The following is a 15,410-nucleotide window of genomic DNA, read 5'->3' on the forward strand; positions in this document are numbered from 1 at the left end:
GTGATGGTGGTTGGATAGAAGGATAGTGATTAGTGAGATGGTGGTTGGATAGAAGGATAGTGATTAGTGTGATGGTGGTTGGGTAGAGGGATAGTGATTAGTGAGATGGTGGTTGGATAGAGGGATAGTGATTAGTGAGATGGTGGTTGGATAGAAGGATAGTGATTAGTGTGATGGTGGTTGGGTAGAGGGATAGTGATTAGTGTGATGGTGGTTGGATAGAGGGATAGTGATTAGTGTAATGGTGGTTGGATAGAAGGATAGTGATTAGTGTGAGACTTTTACTTTCTTTTTTTTTTAATCAAATAATATTTTTTTTTATTTGACTTTAACTTTCTAAATCTGAAAATGGCTGTTATGTTGTCATTGAAAATTATAATTGGACACAGTCAAGGGTGGTCAAGTTTGGTCCGGACTACCCCCCGCTGCACATAGCCCACTGTTGCCTATTTCTGCCACTATTACTTTTATTATTTACCTTTTGTGTTGTAATCTTCTAATACTATCTGAATGCAGAGCAGTTGTTGGCCATATGTTTTCTGTAATTCTTCTATACTCTTGCCGTGAAATTGAATAGGAGAAACTGGTTGCTGCAAGCCTTAAAAGCAGCAGATAATCTCATAATGCCCAGCTATTAGTACCATGGAACCAGTGCAGAGCGGCCTCTAGTGAAAGAACTCATGCATTGCAGCTCTGAAAAACTAAGGGCTTTTTTCTACTTGCTTTGACTTTAAAGAGGAGCTCCAGGCTGCACTCCCAAAAAATAAAAGTTAGCAGCTACAAATAATGTAGCTTCTTGCTTTTAATATAAGGACACTTACCTGTCCAGGGATCCTGCAATGTCCTCACCAGAGCCGATTCTTCAATCTGCTTCAAGTGCTGGTATCTCAAGTAAGGGAAACTGGCAGTGAAGCCTTGTGGCTTCACAGCCGGTCCCCTACTGCGCATGCTCAAGCCGTGCTGTGCCTTGTGAATGATCTGGTAGCCTTCTGGGACCTGTGATGTGTCCCAGAAGACTTCAGGGGCAGGAGGGGGCCGAACTTCCAGTTCAGATCGCTGCAGCCAAAGTGCCAAATTTGGTAGTAGAGGGAGGAAGGATGCAAATAACTGGGACTTCTTTTGGGTAAAGCTCCACTTTAACACACATTAAAGTGCCTATCAATTCAACATGCATTTTTGATGTGCTTTTTATGCACTTTTGATGCTTCAGGGATGCATTTCTAAGCTTTAGGGCTTGTTTAGAAATGCTTGAAAATGTGGCATTGGACATGCTTTTTTAAAGTGCTGTAATAGTCATTCAAAGCACCGGTCACTAACTAAAATGGTTAACTTACAATCCTGTTCACATGTTGTGTTTGCTTTGTTTTTGTTTTTTTGCCTTACTTCAAAAATTATACCCTGTGTTGCTTTCTTGGTGCTTCAAAGCATATTCAAAAGCATGCATAGAAGTCTGTGACAAAGTTCATAGTTCATAGTTCTCAAGAAACTCAAACTTGGGAATCCAAAACCACGCAAACCTCACCCAATAGCTGCTCCATTGAGCCGGCCAACCCTAGGTTGGCTGGTGCTTGGGCGCAGGAAGTTGGTTCACACCCCTCTTCTAAGCCTGGGAAGAACCTTATGAAGGGTAGGGTATTACAATAAGGAAAAGCCCAAATCTGGGCTGCCAAGCACAACGCAAAAAAACTTCCTGAGAATCTAGTAGGCCCTTCACCCATCATCTCCATTCAAGCAGAGGGAGTGTGAGCCTTGAGCCAGGGGGCTGAATACAGTGTAAGGGAAATGGCCTACATTGAGGTCATGGGGTTCTGTGTCACCAGTATCTCTCAGTATTGCAATGTGTCTCAACTGAAGGGTGAAGAGTTACCCCAACTTACTCCAAGGGAAAGGGAAAGAGAAGGGCCATCTCATCAAAAAGGCACTACTGAAGAAGCAAGGAGAGAGTTAGAGGCGAGCCCACTCAGAGCTTGGCTCAGGAGGGAGCCTGCTTCAATGCCCCCATAGTAAGAGGCTTGCTATTGGGAGTACTCGGCAGTGGGAAGAAGCCAGGACTGCTGGCGGGGGTTCTAAAAAGGAGAGCATTGGGGCGTCTCTGTGTAAAACCATTGCACAGAGCAGAAAAGCATAACATAATTGTTATTTAAAAAAAAAAAAAATCCTGTAGAATCACTTTAACCACTGAAAGAAAGCAACAGTGGAGTCCACACTGGTGGGAAGATATCAGATTACATTGTAATGCAAGCTGTTCAAATCTGTATTCATCTTGATTGGTAGTGTTAAGCTGTTATTACTGTTGTTAAAAAGTTGTCTGTTTTACAATCACTGTCAGTTTGAATTACTAAGTCTCCTTGGGGACGAAAGAGTTTTAGTGGGGGGAGTATGTAACATTATTACTGAGAATGCAGAACTCTATTTATCCACAAGATGGCAGCATTAAGCACGTTCACTTTGTCATTGTTCCAACACAAATATTCGGAGCCTTCTGGGAGTTGCAGCATTTTCCTGTAACATACAGATTTTCCCTGCCCCGATCAATCTCTGTCCTTTCATCATCACTGTCAGTTCTTCTGGCGAAAATGTGGGCACTGATTGGCATCGATTTTGGGCACAGATTGGCATCCCTCGTGGCATACCTGGTGGCCATCAGTGGTGGAAATCCCTGGTGGTCATCAGTGGTGGCAATCCCTGGTGGTCCTGGTGGCATCCCTGGTGGTCTTAATTGGGCATCCTCGGGGGGCTGCGCTGATAATCATTGCAGACCCCCCCTTTCAGGAGAGCAGGCCATCAGCTCTCCTCTACTCATGTCTGTCAGACCTGAGTGAGGAAAAGCAGATACACGGCTCTTCCTGTTTACCTGTGTTAGATTTGGCAGCAAATTTAGTTTTAGTCTTAGTACTAAAATGGCATTTTAGTTTTAGTCGCATTTTAGTTTTCTGCAATTGTTTTCGTTTTAGTCGTATTTAGTCGACTAAATCTCTAGCACATTTTAGTTGACTAAAACTAATTTTAGTCACCTAAAATCTAATGAGTGTAATTAAATTGTAATGCATTAGTTAACATTTCTCTACAATTTCCAAACTCATTATATTCTACCTTCTGTTTATGTTTGCATGCTTCAGATTTTTTTTTTTTTTTAAATAAGAAATCTCTTAATATTTGGTTTATAGAATGAACAGGAATGTTTTATATAAGCCGAAGCTGAGTCCTTATCATCCAATCAGTTTCCTGGATTCCTTTGTAATATGAACCCAAAAATATCCAATACTGTGTGATGCAGTCTGATGATAGCACAGGGGTGCTTACAATGATCAGCTTTTATTCATTCCTGTAAAACCTTTATCACAAAACACAAAAAAGAAGAAGCTGTAACTGCTCAAAGAGTTTTACTTTAATTTGTTACTCGCTTATATAAAGTCTGTCTAAATCTACTCGTTCATAAATCCCTTCCCAGCCTTCTATTCCAGACTGTACAGGGTTAACATCAATGAAGCGAAGATCCGCCCTCCAGCCATGTGCTCTCTGTGTATCTCTAGTGAAGGGGAGGAGCCTGTGTATACATCATGAATAATACACGAGGAGGGAGGAGCCGGCAGAACTGGCAAAGTTGGAGTAGGTGAAGGAACCTCCCAGTGGGCGTGACCTTGCTCTTTCTCTTTGCTCTCAATAGTCATGTTATGGAAGAGCCCCGCAGTCAATAAAAAAATAAAAAATAAACAGTGAGATAATCTCTCCAAATGATGAGCAATTATTCCAGTGTAAAAATAAGTTAAAGTTTCTTAAATGTGTATATATTAAGGATGAGCCTGAAATACGTCTACCCGCTGTGGAACTACAAGTCTCAGCATGCCCTGCAAACTTGTCTCTGTGGTGATCTGTATATTAACCCCTTCACGTCTGTTATCCTGTACGTTAACCCCTTCATTTCCATCTTCACGCTGTATATGACCTGTGCATTAACCCCTTCACTTTCTCCTCCCTCTATGTATGACTTGTACATTCATGATACCCTTTATCTAGTGCACAATCATTAACCGCTTCCATACCGGGCACTTACGCACCTTCCTGCCCAAGCCAATTTTCAGCTTTCAGCGCTGTCGCAATTTGAATGACAATTGCGCGGTCATGCAACACTGTACCCAAACAATTTTTTATCATTTTGTTCCCACAAATAGACCTTTCTTTTGGTGGTATTTGATCATCTCTGCGATTTTTATTTTTTGCGCAATGAATAAAAAAAGACAGAAAATTTTGAAAAAAAAAAAAACGTTTTTATTTGTTTCTGTTAAATTATTTTTTAATTTAAATACGTTTTCTTCTTCAATGACTGGCACTGATATGGCTGCACTGACTGGCACTGATAAGGCGGCACCGATGAGGTGGCACTGATGATGGGCACTAATAGGCGGCACTGATGGGCACTGATAGGCGGCACTAGTATGCGGCACTGATGGGCACTCATGGGGGGCACTGTTGGGTACTTATGGGCGGCACTGATGAGTACTTATGGGCGGCACGGATGGGCACTGATAGGTGGGCATGGATGCGCACTGATAGGTGGGCACGGATGGGCACTGATAGGTGGGCACAGATGGGCACTGATAAGTGGCACTGAGGGACACTGAGTGGCACTGATTACTGGTGTGTGGCATTGCTGGGTATCACTGTTTTAACTACTGTACTGTTGTGCCAGTCAGTGCCCATTTGTGGGCACTGATTGGCATATTTTTGGCATTTTTTGGAACATGTGGATGGCCATGGGGGATGTACCTGGCCATCCACATGTTGAAGGCTTCCCTGGTGGTCCAGTGTGGGCATCCAAGGGGGGGCTGTGCTGATGAATAATCAGCCCGAAACCCCCCCCCCCGTCAGGAGAGCCGCCGATCGGCTCTCTTCTACTCGTGTCTGTCAGACGCGAGTGAGGAAGAGCCGATCAACGACTCTTCCTGTTTACATCGTGATCAGCCGTGATTGGACACGACTGATCACGTGGTAAATAGGCTCTTTACCGAGATCGGTGTAGCGGTGTGTCAGACTGACACACCGCACCACCAATCGCCACGATGCGCGCCCCCACGGGCGTGCGGCGGCTGTTATTCTGCAGGACGTCAATAGACGTCCAGTCAGGATAACAGAACCACTTCCCGGACATCAATATACTATTGACCGGGCGGGAAGTGGTTAAGCTCCCTGTTTAAACCTCCTCATCACAAGCATGTATTTTCATTTCAATCGCAATTACTTTGGGGTGTTTACCTTCCAAAAAAGACATCATTTGGCATATTTTTTTATAAGAGAAACTTAAAAAAAAAAAAAAGTTTTTAAAACATTTTTACCTTTTTTTATTACTTATACAGTTAAAAAATAAAAAAAAACAGAAGCATATTTAATATCACCAAAAGAATACTTTATGTTTCTCAAAAAAAAAAAAACATTTAATTTCAATTTTAATTACTTTGGGGTGTTTACCTTCCAAAAAGACTTAATTTGGCATATTTTTTATACAAAAGAAACTTTAAAAAAAACTGACCTTTTTTTTAACTCATACAGTATTTAATATCACCAAAAGAATACTCTATGTTTCTTAAAAATATATAATATAAATATCTTTTTTTTTGCACAATGCTGAATGACCAAGCAATTGCACTGAAAAGTGGCCTGGTAATGAATGGGGGATATACAGACTGGTATACACGTTAAAGTGGAACTCCATTCAAAATGTTTTCTTTCTATTTTTTTTTTTTATTATTGTTATGGGGAAGGGTTGGAAAGTCTGTCAGGTTTTTAATAGTGTCTGTATCCCCACACTCTTATCCCTATTACAGACATGGAGAAGAAAGAGAGAAGAAATGTTTCCAATATAGTCAAACAAGGCAACAAAACCTTACAGATGTTCCCCATTATGCAATAATAATAAAAAAAAAGAGAGAAAAAGTTCCACTTTAATATATTTTTATATTAATATTTATTATTTGTATTCATAGTCAGTACTATCCTCCTCTAGTCAGGACCATTTCCCCAACACCTCTACATAGAATACAAACATCTCATATCCCATTATAAGGATTCATACAAATCAAAACAGACAATATCAGAATCTAAACATTTATTTAAAAAACGATATGTTACAAAACAAAAGAAGAGATTGTATAAAACAAATAACAAGACCAAAATAAGAGTTAATTATAAAATAAAGTTACATCTCAGGGTGGGAATAGATAGCAATAGAATAGAATAAAATCTCACACTTCATAACTGTCTATTAATTACTAAAATCAAAGGACTGTCTATACCTCATATGAGACTGGTTCACATCATATGTGTAGCAATTCATTGGCTCATAGCCTATCTCTGGAAATCTCCCTCAATTCCGATCAATCAATTAACCACTTAACAACCGCCCTATAGAAGAAATACGTCTACAAGGCGGTTGCTTAACTCTAGGAGGGCGTCAATGTACGTCCTCCTAGAATCGCGCTCCCGAATCGTGTACGTCCGTCCGAATCGTGTACGTCCTCCTAGAATCGTGCCCTGGGCGCACACACGGGAGTCTCCGTGACCGCCGGGTCCTCCGGACCCGGCTGATCACGGATCACGGTAAATCGCCGCTGATAGCGGCGGTTTACCACGTGATCGCTCCGTCCAATGACGGAGCGATCACTAGTAAACAAACCGGCGTCATGTGATGACGCCGGTTCCTCCCTCTCCTCTCTGTACCGAACGGTACAGTGTGAGAGAGGAGAGGGGAGAGAGCGGAAGCAGCAGCAGCTGCTGCTGCGGGCTGGATCTGTGACACATGCAGTCACAGATCCATCCCTCCCTCCCTGTGCAATACTCTGCAATATTACCCCCATACTCTGCAGTGCCCCCATACTCTGCAATGCCCCCATACTCTGCAATGCCCCCATACTATGCAATACCCCCATACTATGCAATACCCCCATACTCTGCAATGCCCCCACACTCTGCAATGCCCCCATACTCTGCAATACCCTAAAATACTCTGCAATGCCCCCATACTCTGCAATACCCCGCAATACTCCGCAATGCCCCGCAATACTCCGCAATGCCCCGTAATACTCCGCAATGCCCCGAAATACTCCACAATACCCCACAATACTCCGCAATACCCCGCAATACTCCGCAATACCCCGCAATACTCCGCAATACTCCGCAATACCCCGCAATACTCCGCAATACCCCGCAATACTCCGCAATACCCCACAATACCCCGCAATACCCCGCAATACCCCACAATACTCCGCAATACCCTGCAATACCCCACAATACTCCGCAATACCCCACAATACTCCGCAATACCCCACAATACCCTGCAACGTCGTCTATGGGGATTTTTAAGTAGCAAAGTTTGGCGCCATTCCACGAGCGTGTGCAATTTTGAAGGGTGACATGTTGGGTATCTATTTACTCGGCGTAACTTCATCTTTCACATTTATGCAAAAGAATGAAGAAAAAATACTAAATGTGCCAAATTTTATAACAGAAACAAAGAATTTTTTTTTTTTTTTACAGAATTTTCAGTCTTTTTTCTCTTATAGCGCAAAAAATAAAAAACCCAACGGTGATTAAATACCACCAAAAGAAAGCTCTATTTGTGTGAAAAAAAGGACGAAAATTTCATTTGGGTACAGTGTTGTATGACTGAGTAATTGTCATTCAAATTGTGAGAGCACCGAAAGCTGAAAATTGGTCTGGTTATTAAGTGGGTTTACGTGCCCAGTGGTCAAGTGGTTAAAAACAAGAATCCGATAAATCAATTAAGAACAATCTTTCTCTTTACACAACTCTATACAATTTTATAATACAAAATGGGACTCTTGGTTCTCACATGGAGATGTATTGTTCAGAAATGCAAACAATTGAATAGAGATGTTAGTATTGTAATTATTATTTTTTCATCTTATATACCCTGTTTCCCCAAAAATAAGACCTACCCTGAAAATAAGACCTAGCGTTATTTTCCAGGAGAGCTGCAATATAAGCCCTACCCCGAAAATAAGCCCTAGTTAAAAATGCTTGTAAAATCCTGTAATCCACTCTATTACAGTAGTATATGATATACAATGTGTGTGTTTCTGTAATATAATCGTGGGGAAGAGAGCTCCGGCGGGTCGCAGAAGTGCAGAATGGCGCTATAACAAAGATATTTGGCACAATTATATTACAGGAACACGCACATTGTACATTATATAATACTGTAATAGAGTGGATTGTAGGATTTTACAAGCATTTTAACTCAGTTCACACTGGGAATTCCTGACAGGCAGAGGGGGAGAGAAGACAGCACATTACATGGTAAAACCTACCCCGAAAATAAGCCCTACTGTGTCTTTTGTTGGCATAATTAATATAAGACCCGGGCTTATTTTCAGGGAAACACGGTATATATATTATTCTTTACACTATTGTACGGACATTTATTTGTACAAAACCCTTGATAGATTGTATCAATATATTTTCTACTTGCCTATTTTTCATTATATAACTCGATAACCTTTATATGTTAATTTTACTGTAATTGAAACCTCTTATTGTACCACAATTTAACCTCAATAAAAAAAGTTTGTAAACAAAAAAAAAAAGAATAGAATAGAATGGGATAGAAGAATGTGATCTGTGATGATGAAGCCAAATCTCAGTCCCATGATGTCATCAGGAGGATTTCTGGGGGAGGTCTTGCTCCTGCTGTCCCGGTTGGTTCTGGTTCTCCGGGTTGGACTCCTGACCTTCTCCTGGGCTCTGCTCCACGGTGATGGTGATGGATCTCTCTTGGGCAGCGGGCAGTGCCAGGCGAGGTGCCCAGAAGTGGAGTTGCCCGTCCTTGGACATGGAGCACAGCACGTCTTTGGGATTCACATCTTCCGGGAGCTCGGCTTCTCTGCGCCATTCTCTGTATTCCTGGAAGAAGCCGCCGTTCTCAGTCTCCCTTTTCTTGTCAGATTTTCCCGCCACGATCAGTCTCCTTCCCTCCGTCCTCACTGTCATTTCTTCTGGAGAAAACGGACTCACGTCCAGGGAGAGCTCAAAGTTCTCCTTCCCGTCTTTTCCCTCGGTGGGGGATTTGTCTTGGGGGGCGGTGGGGTGTCCGCTCTGAGCCCCTCTCCCCATGTCCGGGTCATTGGACAGGAGATGGTAAGCCTGGTGGAGGCGCTGCATTCTCCTCTCCATGTCGCTGCTCACGCTCAGCATGTCGTCTTCCAGCTGGCGGAGGATGAGGTGTGTGGCGGTCCAATGGGGGAGCTCGGGCTGGCGGTAGACATACACAGGACTGTGTGAGGACTGGAGGAGGCTGAGAGGGAACATGTCGCTCTGCTGCTGCTTTTCCTGGAGCTTCTTGTCACAGTTCAGCTGGAGGCCGTCTGCCTGTGTCAGCGTCTGCCTGTGTGTCAGCGTCTGCTCTCTGCTGCTCGTTGTACTGCAACCTCTCCCAGACCGACTCCTTTTATACTGCCTGAGACACTTCTGGAGCCCTCCATGTGCTCTCCATATATGGAGCCAGGGGGAGGGGCCTGGGGGACACATCATGAATAATACGAGGCGGGGCCAGGAACGTCTGAGTGACGGCTGGAACTCTGTACTCTGTGCTGGAGATTGCTGGAGAATTCTGAGATAGGAGGAGGAGGGGGAGGGGCCAACCTAAACCTGGAGGATTACATCACTAGTGGGCGGGAGCAAGGTGACAGCTGGAGATTGCCAGAGAATTCTTTAAACCACGTAGATCTTCTCTCTATTCATCTGTACTTTATGGTTTTGTTGTGTCATTCCAGTCTCCTCTGTGGTTGTTTCTGGAAGACGCACTCAGCCAAACATTATATAACTACCATTTTTTTAAATGTAGCTTTACTTTACTGCTTTTGCATTTATGTTTTATTAAAAGTATCTGAATTCAAAAACAAAACAGTAACAAATTGCAGTTTACCAATTAATGTTGATGGGGGAATTGGATCCTTTTTTTTTTTCATTCAACCTGCTGGTTGAACAAAAAACTTATTAATGTATGGGCAGTTTTATACATACTCATACCTCCCAACTTTCTGAGATGGGAATGAGGGACACTTATCAGCAAAAGTATGTAGGCATAGGACACACCCCTTACCACGCCCCCTTAAAGGAGAATTGTACAAAAAAAATACGATTGGTTAAACCCAAAAGTGCTCTTTTTTTACCACTACTATTTCTTTATATTGGCTTTTGGAATTTACAAATGCAGCAATTTAGAAATCAGATGAAAGGTTCAGCGCTGGAAAACACTTTCTGATAGATAAAAAGTGCATTTTATATACATCTATATAGATCAGACCAAAATGAGGGACAAATGAGGAGAATGAGGGACAGAGGGACATTGCTCCAAATCAGTCCCTCGAAATCAGGGACAGTTGGGAGGTATGCATACTGGTAGTTGGAGTGCTTCTGTGTTCTTTTGATCGTGGACAGTGAGAGTGAAAAATAGTGCCTGACAGCCACAGACAAGCATAGGACCAGCCTGAAGTTATTTTTACAATTATACTTTAACCAATTTTTTAAATTTTCTGCACATATTAAAATCTGCATTTTTTTAGGCTAGAATTTACCCTCAAGAAGTATATATTTTCTGAAAGCAGAGACCCGGGAGAATAAATTGGTTGTAGTTGCAATTTTTATATTGCATGATATTTGTTCAGTTATTTATCAAACTTTTATCTTCAGAAAATAATACGCTAAAATTTATTTTAGTACAAATACAATGTTATACACAATTGTTGGGCAAAATATGAAAAAGATGGTGTTGTGTCAAGTAAATAGATACCAAACATGTCAAGTCTTGTGCATGCTTGTGCATTCACAAAAAACGATGGTACTGAAAATTCTCTATAGGTGATGCTGACTTGGTAATGTGTGTTGATTGTTTTAACGTGCATTAAAATGCTATGAATGTTAGACATTCATTTTTAGAGTGTTTTGGAAATTTTTGGAGAAATATTTTGGCAACAGGTTGTCCAGCACAACAGCCCAAATCATTGTTATTGCTCGAGCTACAGACCCTTTTTAGAATTATTTAGCTCCAATGCTACACTAGCTATGAAATGACAGCTGTCACTGCGGAAGTATGTTAATACACATTGCTTCTGTGGTTATTCCTTGCAGGAGGTCTCCGGGAATAGATGTTCATTGAGTTCCATCATACATACTGTTACCTACACGCTCAGGCACATTGGTGGCATAGGGGAAGCCTGGGAAAAACTGCGGGAGCCACCTGATTACTTTTATTGGAAAGCTGTTTGCCAGCTTTTAAAGCCAGTATCTTAAGCACAGAGATGCAGAAGCAGCTGTGAGTTTGATTTAACCACTTGGCTACCATGATGTTTATAAACGTACCTTGGTAGACACATGGTTATGTGGCACTACGTAGGATAAAGTCCAGCGTGGAGAATTCTGAGTGGGATGATCTCTCCATTGAGTCCCCTGAGGAAGTAACGTGACGTAACGCGTAGGGCGTGGCCGGAGCACATCGCGGACTGGAAGTAACGTGAGAGGCAGCGAAAATGCAGATGCTTTGTCTTTCTAAGCGTGTTTTTATTGTACTTATGTATGCAGGCACTTTTTTACACTAATAAATGGTATTATATGGTAATGCACTATTGCAGACTTGTCTACTTTACATGTGGGACGGACTCCTTTATTGAAGAGCTGCAGCTGCGATCCCGGTAGAGGATTGGTATCCAAGGCTTATGTTTCATGCCTATGAGGTGAGCGTTCTGGGAGCACAGAGGTGTTGGTGACAGCGTTTTGTTCTTCTGAGAACCACTAATAGACTCTCCTTTCACCTTCTTCACTATTTGGAACACTGGATGAGCTACGTCATCGGACTTTATCTACTATATTTAATACGTTTTTCATCTTTTTATATACTTATTATGGTGTGATATTGAAGGTTATGAGCAAAGATCACTGTACATTATATATATCTTTACATGTGTAGTTGTGAACACTTTTAGGTTTTGCAGAATTTACACTAATTTGATTTGATTAATTTAATTTTTCACGATTATCTGGTAGCGCAGAGTACTATTTATATGTAGCGCCTGGTTACTTTGGAGTACCGGTGCTATTTAAATTTAGAGGAAGATCAGAGTGTAGTTAAACTCTGATCCAAATTGTTATGTTTAAAACAGGGTCTCTGTCTCAGCTTGGCTGTGCTGTGGGCACATTCTGTTGTGCTGGGGTGTTATTTCCACCCCAGTGCAGTAGGTGGCAGCAGTGGAGTCAAGGTTTGGGTGCTCTTCCCCAGCAGCCAATCAGGAGGGTTGAGCCTTACTGTGCATGATGGGGAGGGGTATTTATGGCACAGACGCCATTGCTTCTGGCTTTTCTTCGTCCAGTGTGGCACCAACCTTTAGGGTGGCCACATCATGGCGCCCTGGTGTTATGGCCTACCTGGCCAGGGCGTGCGTGTTACGCTGTGTTCCTGGTTCCGGGACCATGTTGGTGCGGAACATTTGAGCAGCGACGGGGACCCAGTGATTGGCTGGGTTCCCACTTTTGAAGATCCCAAGCGGTAGAGCTGTTCGGTTAGGAGTCCATCTGAAGAGCGCCATTGAGAGGCTGGCGATCCAAAAGGATTTCGACAAACCACCGGGGACCAAGGTAGCCGGACACTGAAGGGATTGATCACCTGTCAGTCGGTACCTGGGCGACATTAAGAAGGAGATCCAGGCGTAATTCATCCAAGGAGGATCTCCTCCGTAATACAAATCAGAGAGAGCCTGTGGCAGAGGTGTCTCCCTGAAGTCCATCCAAGGGGTTCGAGTGACACTCCGGCTGCCAGGTCAGTGAGAGAGGCCTGTCCGGGTACACTAAACCCACTCAGGCAGGAGTGGCGCAGAAAAGTGTCACATGTGGGAGCAGGACTGTTTCCCTATCATTACGCCTGAATTTGCTATTCTCCTTTCTTCCTTCAACTTTACTTTCCTCACCACAAGTTTTACTGTTTTTACCCGGCTGGGTAATAAAGAGCACAGCAAAGAGCACCTGTTGCGGACATTCCTTTACTTCTGCTAAATGCACCATTCACCCCTAGGAATTCGGAAGAGCCACGAGGTAAATGTGCCACCCAAAACAACCAGCAGCTCCTCCGGGGGTAGCGCTACATATATATTTATGATCTCTCCATTATTTCCCAGGAAGGTCTCACTATCAATGGTTAAAAAATGTTGTTTGTACAAAATAAAGGGACTTCCCAGCAGTGTTCAGCTGTTAGGAAAGGGTTAAAATGCTGCGTACCTTAGGGATCAGCTTCACCGCGTGTATCGGATCTATATATACTATATATACATTGTTCTAATATACATAATGTGTGCTCAGTATACGGCTATGTACACTCTTCTAGTACATTCTTTTCTTCTTTCTATCACAGACATATATCAGAATTCTCCAGCAATCTCCAGCACAGAGTACAGAGTTCCAGTCGTCACTCAGACATTCCTGGCCCCGCCTCGTATTATTCATGATGTGTCCCCCAGGCCCCTCCCCCTCCTCCTCCTATCTCAGAATTCTCCAGCAATCTCCAGCACAGAGTACAGAGTTCCAGCCGTCACTCAGAAGTTCCTGGCCCCGCCTCGTATTATTCATGATGTGTCCCCCAGGCCCCTCCCCCTCCTGTCTCAGAATTCTCCAGCAATCTCCAGCACAGAGTACAGAATTCCAGCCGTCACTCAGAAGTTCCTGGCCCCGCCTTGTATTATTCATGATGTGTCCCCCAGGCCCCTCCCCCTGGCTCCATATATGGAGAGCACATGGAGGGCTCCAGAAGTGTCTCAGGCAGTATAAAAGGAGTCGGTCTGGGAGAGGTTGCAGTACAACGAGCAGCAGAGAGCAGACGCTGACACACAGGCAGACGCTGACACAGGCAGACGGCCTCCAGCTGAACTGTGACAAGAAGCTCCAGGAAAAGCAGCAGCAGAGCGACATGTTCCCTCTCAGCCTCCTCCAGTCCTCACACAGTCCTGTGTATGTCTACCGCCAGCCCGAGCTCCCCCATTGGACCGCCACACACCTCATCCTCCGCCAGCTGGAAGACGACATGCTGAGCGTGAGCAGCGACATGGAGAGGAGAATGCAGCGCCTCCACCAGGCTTACCATCTCCTGTCCAATGACCCGGACATGGGGAGAGGGGCTCAGAGCGGACACCCCACCGCCCCCCAAGACAAATCCCCCACCGAGGGAAAAGACGGGAAGGAGAACTTTGAGCTCTCCCTGGACGTGAGTCCGTTTTCTCCAGAAGAAATGACAGTGAGGACGGAAGGAAGGAGACTGATCGTGGCGGGAAAATCCGACAAGAAAAGGGAGACGGAGAACGGCGGCTTCTTCCAGGAATACAGAGAATGGCGCAGAGAAGCCGAGCTCCCAGAAGATGTGAATACCGAGGACGTGCTGTGCTCCATGTCCAAGGACGGGCGGCTCCACTTCTGGGCACCTCGCCTGGCACTGCCCGCTGCCCAAGGGAGATCCATCACCATCACCGTGGAGCAGAGCCCAGAAGAAGGTCAGGAGTCCAACCCGGAGAACCAGAACCAACCGGGACAGCAGGAGCAAGACCTCCCCCAGAATTCATCCTGATGACATCATGGGACTGAGATTTGGTACAATATTCATAGATTCTCTGTCACTATTTCTATCAGGATGAGAACAGGAAGACACTTCTACTTTCCCATGTTAGAATTGATGTTATTGGTCCAGTTTCCTGATTTCTATATTGCTTGAATCACTGTTTCTATACACTGTATACATCGTATTCTAAATAAATATTTTCATATAACTACCTTCTGTTTTTGTTTGCATGCTTCAGAATTTTTTTTTTGAAAAAATAAATCTCTTAATATTTGGTTTATAGAATGAACAGAAATATCATCCGGTCAGTTTTCTGCATTCCTTTGTAATATAAACTCTGATTGGTTGAGTTTGGAGGCGTGTTGTTCCAGTTTTCATAAAAGAGTTCTGATATTCTTCATGTCTTTACAGATAACATCAGGGCTTTTTTTCAGCGGGAACGCGGGGGAACGCAGTTCCAGCATCTCCTGGACTGACTGTATGTAATGACAAGGGGCAGGGCCGCCATCAGGGGGGTACAGGCAGTACACCTGTAAGGGGCCCAGATGGCAACCCCCTTTATAAAAAAAAGATATATTTTTAATTAAAGGGCCCATTTTTTTTTTTTAGAGGTCCAGAGGTCCCCAGGGGCCCGGATGACAACCCCCCTTTTTTTCATCAAAGAAATGTTTTTTTTATATATATTTTTTCATTTATTTTATATGTATGTGTATATATATATATATATATATATATATATATATATATATATATATGGCAACCCCCCTTTTTTTATAATTTTTATTTTTTTATATTATTTTATTCC

The 15,410-nt window shown here is 43.3% G+C and overlaps 2 protein-coding genes across 2 annotated transcripts; one reads left to right on the forward strand and one right to left on the reverse strand.

Annotated features, from left to right (window-relative positions):
- Window positions 1–8,341: 8,341 nt before the first annotated feature.
- On the reverse strand, window positions 8,342–10,088 carry LOC120916102 (heat shock protein 30C-like). Its single transcript, XM_040326923.1, has one exon. The coding sequence runs from the start codon at window positions 9,541–9,543 to the stop codon at window positions 8,671–8,673; it is 873 nt and encodes a 290-aa protein (XP_040182857.1). The 5' UTR covers window positions 9,544–10,088; the 3' UTR covers window positions 8,342–8,670.
- A 3,641-nt stretch (window positions 10,089–13,729) lies between these two features.
- LOC120916103 (heat shock protein 30C-like) lies at window positions 13,730–14,816 on the forward strand. Its single transcript, XM_040326924.1, has one exon. It carries the CDS (start codon window positions 13,742–13,744, stop codon window positions 14,612–14,614), a length of 873 nt encoding a protein of 290 aa, XP_040182858.1. The 5' UTR covers window positions 13,730–13,741; the 3' UTR covers window positions 14,615–14,816.
- The last annotated feature ends 594 nt before the right edge of the window (window positions 14,817–15,410 follow it).

The sequence above is a fragment of the Rana temporaria genome, chromosome 10 (assembly GCF_905171775.1).
Source record: "Rana temporaria chromosome 10, aRanTem1.1, whole genome shotgun sequence".
Taxonomy (NCBI): Eukaryota; Metazoa; Chordata; class Amphibia; order Anura; family Ranidae; genus Rana; species Rana temporaria.